This window comes from Notolabrus celidotus, chromosome 3, assembly GCF_009762535.1.
Source record: "Notolabrus celidotus isolate fNotCel1 chromosome 3, fNotCel1.pri, whole genome shotgun sequence".
In the NCBI taxonomy this organism is placed as follows: Eukaryota; Metazoa; Chordata; class Actinopteri; order Labriformes; family Labridae; genus Notolabrus; species Notolabrus celidotus.
Genome location: NC_048274.1, coordinates 34,211,171 through 34,219,041, shown reverse-complemented (window position 1 = coordinate 34,219,041; position 7,871 = coordinate 34,211,171). Strand labels below are relative to the sequence as shown.

Below are 7,871 nucleotides of genomic sequence, written 5' to 3'. Positions count from 1 at the left end.
CTTAATAACACCACTACTAAACAATATTCCTTTATATTCTGGAGCCTAGAATAAATAAATGATAACTATACAGAGCAATACCATTGGAAAACTTTCTGCCATTTGAGGTTCTTTGTTATTTGTTGAGAGTGATGATTTAAAAATTGATGAAGGGTGTCTGGGTTTAAATAATCTCCTGGGCCTCTGTAGCCTCTCATAGGGCCATTGAGCCAGGTATTCTGCAGGATAGCACAACAAGCCACCACCTCCACAGAGAACACAGGGCTCACTTCTAGCGCCTTGAAAAAGATGAAGCGTCATCTAGCCTTCATGATACCAAAGGCCCGCTCGATAACTGAACGGGCCTTTGAATGGTGCCGGTTGAATCTGGCTTCCAATGCACCTCTCACAGGCTCCCTGTAGGGGGTTATTAGGGTGATTGGCCGTGACACACAGGGATATCCCCCATCACCCAAAAGTCAGTAGCCTTCAGGTGGGAACAGGCTCTAAACAAAGAGTGGACTATTTTTTAAAACCCTCGATTCATGTACTGACCCTGGGTACCCAATAAATATGTCTAAAAATTGAGACTGGTGGTCACACACAGCCTGCATCTGTACAGAGTAAAATAAATTTCTATTAAAATAATACTGAGCATCATGACTTGGAGGTTTAATTCTTATGTGGCAGCCATCAATGCTGCCAACAACCCGACTGTAAGTTGCGGATCCTGCCAGGTTTTCAAAGCCTGCACCAGTGACAAGCAGATGACCCTGTTCTTTAGCCAGATGACTTTCTTTGAAACCCTGTGAAGAATGTCATGTACAGTTGAGCGGGGAATGCCAAAGGCTCGTGAAACCATGCGGTAAGACGTGGCACTTGCCAACCGAAACAAAAAACATAAGGATCTCCAGATCAAATCTCCAGCCGTGGTCAGATGGTGAGCGCAGGATGTCAAGAAGGTGGAGTATGGTGGGTCTGGAGAGGCAGAAGTCAGGACGGAGGTCACTTTGGCCATCCAGAACTGGAACATGGCAGTTCACTCTGCAGTACTGATATTGATGTCTGAACTGTAAATAAAGATGTTGATTCTCATAATATGATGTTTTGAAATTTTATGTGATCAAAAGGTATGTAAAAATTACTCAGTAGAAGATTTATGTGGCTACAATACTGTGACATATCTAAGTTTCCCCAGGAGGGGGTGTAGACTGACATTATGACATTACATACTGCAATTCCATATGATCTAATATATCTAATATAAACGCAAAGGACTAATATCTTTTGACTTACAGTTTGGCTACGTCTTGCTAGTATAGCAACGACGGCCTGTCTCAGTCCTCTCTGTCTTTCTCTTGTCACTCTGATTCTTCTACGAAGAATAATGAGTTAAAGAAGAGTCAAAAGAGAAGCAGAAATATTAACAGGAGGCATCTTTCGGCCGTCAAGTAATGAAAGATTGAAGGTTTTCACAGGAAAAAGGTTTGAAACGGAGTGACAGTAAAAGTCAGGTATGAGACACTCAAATAGGTTGTGGCGCGGAAATATGGTTGGTATTTATTTATTGAAAGTAATATGTAATACATTTATTTATTATATCTGATTATTGTGACAAAACACGCTAAGTATAATATTAGTTATCACTGAAATCCATGACGTTTTACAGTGTTTGAGAAAAATAACTGTAAATCCCCAGCCGTCCATGAGCGACATCTTAGTTGTGCGACAGTGATTACATCACTCTCAGCGGCCGGCCAGTGAGCCAGTAGTGTCCGAAATGTTGTTTTAATTTTGCTGAGTGAATGCAATATATAGTCAACTACATCTAGTTCACTATATAGTGAGTAAGGAGTAGGGAATGAGTGGGTGATTTCGGACATAGCCCAGGTTTTTTTTTACCCTGGACTTAATTTGTTTATTTATAAAAAGCACAATTGATGTGTTGTTATTGTGTTTTGGTTGGCAAAACCTTAGAAAGGTGGCTTGATTCCGAGTTATTTACAAATCACTAATTTCAAAGCACTTTTTAGTTATTACTTGGACTATACTGTGTCAGTATTCTTGCTTATGCTGTTATTGTTTTATAAAATAATTCAGCTGCTTTCACATGGATCATATTATACATCTAATTTGATGCGGCAAATCATTTCTATTCGTCATGTGGGAAAAATAAACTGCTGGGGAATAAAATGTTCTTATTTATCAATATGAGGCTATGATTAACATTAAAATGAATTCCCGTATTCAAGTAAAATACTCCAATAGCATCAGGTAAATAAAGTTAAAAGTCAGTGCAACAGATTTTTTTTAATAAGTCATTTTAAAGTTTTCAGTTATATCCTTCAAATGTTTTCGATTATATCTACTCAATTTTTTCAATGCTTCCTACAGATGTTTTCTATACAGTTTACCCAGTATTTCAGTTACATTTACTCAACTTAAGTAAATCTACTGAGTCTGTTCATTCAGACAATTAAAAATATTACTTACTGCTACTCATTATTGAAGGTTTGTTTTACTTAATTTCAAAGCTTTAAAATCTATTTTTAAGTGTGAAAATGTTTACAAATTATATTAAGTAATAGGCAGTAATACTTTTTAAAAGTGTAGTGTTGAGCCTGTTAAAGACTCACTTTAGGGTACAAAGAACTAAAGGATTAACCACAAACTTTTAAAGTGAATGAATACAAAAATTAAGTCCTTATTTTTATTATTTATTATTTGCTTTATTTTTTTGTTAGAATAACGTTGGGAAAATGGCACACATTTAGTCATCCTCCACTGGACAGCAACAACAGAAGGTCGTCTTGACTCTTTTAAAGAACCTGCGGATCCTCTTCATTGCTCTGTTGAAGTGGCTGGGGGAGGTCGAGGGAGGAGGGGCAGATTCTGTTTGTTCAGCTCCAACAGGGAATGGGTCGTCTTCTTCTTTACTGAACATCCAGGATGGTATTTCTCCTTCAGATGATCCAGACATGGATATGTTGTCGTAGGACTGGGCTTGAGCTCCGTCACAGGACTGAGTCTCTGGGACATTATTGTAGGAGTCCTCTTTTTCACCTACCTGAACTGTAGATTCCATTTCTCTAGGGGAGTCCTCCACTTGAGCTCCATCACAGGACTGAGTCTCTGGAACATTGTTGTAGGACTTCCCTTGTTCACTTACCTGAACTGTAGATTCCATTTCTATATCTCCATCACATGTGCAGGGGTCTCTGATATCTTCCTCAGCTCCAGCAGCTGACTCCTGGTCAGGATTTTGGGGTGTTCCCATCATCTCTCTGGCAGTTGTTAAATAGTCTGAGCTGTCAGGGTGCTCGGACAGGTGGGACATGGTGATGAAGGGGTGCTGCAGAGCTTGACTGGGCGAGATCCTCAAAGCGCCGTCAAGATGCATCATACTTTTCAAAAGGTCTATAAACGCTAACCTGTCCTCAAGCTCTGCAGGTTTGACCACTGGGAAGATATGAGCCAGACCGTCCAGAGAGCTGGGCAGCTTCATTATGTCCTTATCCTCCTGAAGTTTTTTCCCAGTCAGCGTTTTGTACTCCTCAGACGTCAGTAGCCTCCATGTTGGACCGTCAGTTCCTTCATCCTTCTTTGTGAAAAAGTTGCGAGTGTATACTCCAGCGTTGAGCAGGTGGTCCTCCGGCTGGCCAAAAAGTTCAATCAAAGTCTTCATCACCTGATAGTCAGTTTTGGGGAAAGGGTTGGCAGCCAGGTAGAGTGAGCTCAGAACACAGCCCAGACCCCACATATCGATAGCCTCATTGTAGGGCAGGCCGAGGGAAACTTCTGGAGCTCTGTATCGAATTGGCTGACGTAAATCACCAAGCTCTACGCTGGAGACGGGAGTGGCTAAACCAAAGTCAATCAGCTTCACTCTGATGGGCAGGTCTTCGCTGACCAGCATGACATTGTCTGGTTTAATGTCGGTGTGCAGGATACCTAGACCTTTTAGGGCATCCAGGGCGACCAACAGCTGCTGAGCTACCGGCCGGATCATGTCCACAGGCATATTCCCACATTCGCAGATCATTTCATGCAGATTTTCCTCAAGCATCTCAAACACCAGACAGGTCTGTCCCGCATGTTCAAACTTTTCCAAGAACTTCACCACGTTAATGTGGTCTGGATCTCGTACAGATATAAGATCTAACATGGCGATCTCTCTCTCTGCGTCCTCGGCTGCAGTAGAGTCCTTCTTGAGTATTTTGATAGCCACTTGGTCTTGAGTGTTGACATTCAGGCACTTGGCCACTTTTCCAAAGTAGCCTTCACCGATAAACTTCTGGACGGTGTAGGTAGACGTGTTACTGTGTAGGATCTCACCTACCTCAACTGTAGATTCCATTTCTATATTTCCATCACATGTGCAGGGGTCTCTGACATCTTCCTCAGCTCCAGCAGACCACTCCTGGTCAGGATTTTGGGATGTTTCCATCATCTCTCTGGCAGTTGTTAAATAGTCTGAGCTGTCAGGGTGCTCGGACAGGTGGGACATGGTGATGAAGGGGTGCAACAGAGCTTGACTGGGCGAGATCCTCAAAGAGCCGTCAAGATGCATCATACTTTTCAAAAGGTCTATAAACGCTAACCTGTCCTCAAGCTCTGCAGGTCCGGACACTGGGAAGATATGAGCCAGAACGTCCAGAGAGCTGGGCAGCTTCATTATGTTCTCATCCTCCCGAAGTTTTTTCCCAGTCAGTGTTTCGTACTCCTCAGACGTCAGTAGCCTCCATGTTGGACCGTCAGTTCCTTCGTCAATCTTTGTGAAAAAGTTGCGAGTGTATACTCCAGCGTTGAGCAGGTGGTCCTCCGGCTGGCCAAAAAGTTCAATCAAAATCTTCATCACCTGATAGTCAGTGTTGGGGAAAGGGTTGGAAGCCAGGTAGAGTAAGCTCAGAACACAGCCCAGACCCCACATATCGATAGCCTCATTGTAGGGCAGGCCGAGGGAAACTTCTGGAGCTCTGTATGGAATTGGCTGACATAAATCACCAAGCTCTACGCTGGAGACGGGAGTGGCTAAACTAAAGTCAATCAGCTTCACTCTGATGGGCAGGTCTTCGCTGACCAGCATGACATTGTCTAGTTTAATGTTGGTGTGCAGGATACCTAGACCTTTTAGGGCATCCAGGGCGACCAACAGCTGCTGAGCTATTGGCCGGATCATCACCACAGGCAGATTCCTACCTTCGCAGATCATGTCAAGCAGATTTTCCTCAAGCATCTCAAACACCAGACAGGTCTGTCCCGCATGTTCAAACTTTTCCAAGAACTTCACCACGTTAATGTGGTCTGGATCTCGTACAGATATAAGATCTAACATGGCGATCTCTCTCTCTGCGTCCTCGGCTGCAGTAGAGTCCTTCTTGAGTATTTTGATAGCCACTTGGTCTTGAGTGTTGACATTCAGGCACTTGGCCACTTTTCCAAAGTAGCCTTCACCGATAAACTTCTGGACGGTGTAGGTAGATGTGTTACTGTGTAGGATCTCACCTACCTCAACTGTAGATTCCATTTCTATATTTCCATCACATGTGCAGGGGTCTCTGACATCTTCCTCAGCTCCAGCAGCTGACTCCTGGTCAGGATTTTGTGGTGTTTCCATCATCTCTCTGGCAGTTGTTAAATAGTCTGAGCTGTCAGGGTGCTCGGACAGGTGGGACATGGTGATGAAGGGGTGCTGCAGAGCTTGACTGGGCGAGATCCTCAAAGCGCCGTCAAGATGCATCATACTTTTCAAAAGGTCTATAAACGCTAACCTGTCCTCAAGCTCTGCAGGTTCGGACACTGGGAAGATATGAGCCAGATCGTCCAGAGAGCTGGGCAGCTTCATTATGTTCTCATCCTCCCGAAGTTTTTTTCCCAGTCAGTGTTTCGTACTCCTCAGACGTCAGTAGCCTCCATGTTGGACCGTCAGTTCCTTCGTCAATCTTTGTGAAAAAGTTGCGAGTGTATACTCCAGCGTTGAGCAGGTGGTCCTCCGGCTGGCCAAAAAGTTCAATCAAAATCTTCATCACCTGATAAACAGTGTTGGGGAAAGGGTTGGAAGCCAGGTAGAGTAAGCTCAGAACACAGCCCAGACCCCACATATCGATAGCCTCATTGTAGGGCAGGCCGAGGGAAACTTCTGGAGCTCTGTATGGAATTGGCTGACATAAATCACCAAGCTCTACACTGGAGATGGGAGTGGCTAAACTAAAGTTAATCAGCTTCACTCTGATGGGCGGTTCATCGCTGACCATCATGACATTGCCTAGTTTAATGTTGGTGTGCAGGATACCTAGACCTTTTAGGGCATCCAGGGCGACCAACAGCTGCTGAGCTATCGGCCGGATCATCACCACAGGCAGATTCCCACATTCGCAGATCATGTCAAGCAGATTTACCTCAAGCATCTCAAACACCAGACAGGTCTGTCCCACATGTTCAAACTTTTCCAAGAACTTCACCACGTTAATGTGGTCTGGATCTCGTACAGATATAAGATCTAACATGGCGATCTCTCTCTCTGCGTCCTCGGCTGCAGTAGAGTCCTTCTTGAGTATTTTGATAGCCACTTGGTCTTGAGTGTTGACATTCAGGCACTTGGCCACTTTTCCAAAGTAGCCTTCACCGATAAACTTCTGGACGGTGTAGGTAGACGTGTTACTGTGTAGGATCTCACCTACCTCAACTGTAGATTCCATTTCAGCCATGTCAGGTGTGAACAGTTTTCAAAGGTTCCAAATTGTTTTAATTCACGACCGACAGGTGTGTACCACAAATCTCTCTCTCTCTCTTGTCTGCAACGCAAGCTGCTCTGATCGGGTATCCTACTACACCTTCATATAGTTGCACAGCTCTTACCTCCCTATGACATCACGCTCTAAATCCTTTGATCTTAACTGTGACATCACAAAGACATGTTTAGACATCTATCATGTTTGTTACCAGCGGCAACCTCCAGCTGTGAGAATTGAAGCCATAGCAAAAGTGTTAAAAACTGCAAGGCAAGGCAAGGCAAGGCAGCTTTATTTGTATAGCGCATTTCATACACGAGGGCAACTCAATGTGCTTTACATTAACACATTAAAAGCATTGGAGACATTCAGACAGGCATAAAAGAACACAATTAAAATGACAAATATGATAAAACAGAAAAGAAAAGGAAAATTAGAAATATATTAAAAATGACATTAAAAATTTAATTTAAAGTGGGTTAAAATAATCTAAGATAGGAAGGCAGTGGCAAATAAAAAAGCCTCTCTAAAAGAGGTGAGAGTTGGAGCAGACCTGCAGCTTTCAGGGAGTGTGTTCCAGATATATGGTGCATAATGACTAAACGCTGCTTCCCCATGTTTCGTTCTGACTCTAGGAACTGAAAGCAGACCAGTACCTGATGACCTCAGAGGTCGAGGTGGTTCATAAAGTAGTAGCATGGGGTGCTGGTGGCCTAGCGGTCTAAGCGCCCCACATATAGAGGCTATAGTCCTCGTCGCAGGGGTCGCCGGTTCGATTCCCGGCTGGTCGACCATTTCCTGCATGTCTTCCCCCGCTCTCTGCTCCCCACATTTCCTGTCTCTCTTCACTATCCTATCAAATAAAGGCAAAAAGCCCAAAAAATATAACTTTAATAAAATAAAGTAGTAGCAGATCAGCAATGTATTTTGGGCCTAAACCATTCAGTGCTTTATAAACCATCAGCAGGATTTTAAAGTCTATTCTCTGACAGACAGGAAGCCAGTGTAGAGATCTAAGAACTGGAGTAATGTGGTCTACTTTTTTGGTCCTTGTTAGGACTCGAGCAGCAGCATTCTGTATGAGCTGCAGCCGTCTGATGGACTTTTTAGGGAGTCCTGTAAAGACCCCGTTACAGTAGTCTAGTCTGCTAAAGATAAATG

General features: G+C 43.6%; 1 protein-coding gene across 1 annotated transcript; it reads right to left on the bottom strand.

Annotated features, from left to right (window-relative positions):
- Positions 1–2,675: 2,675 nt before the first annotated feature.
- On the bottom strand, positions 2,676–6,826 carry LOC117810392. The gene is given in 2 exon segments (XM_034680218.1): positions 2,676–5,818; positions 5,820–6,826. Coding segments are annotated over 2 exon segments (3,936 nt in total). The 5' UTR covers positions 6,687–6,826; the 3' UTR covers positions 2,676–2,749.
- Between the last annotated feature and the right edge of the window lie 1,045 nt (positions 6,827–7,871).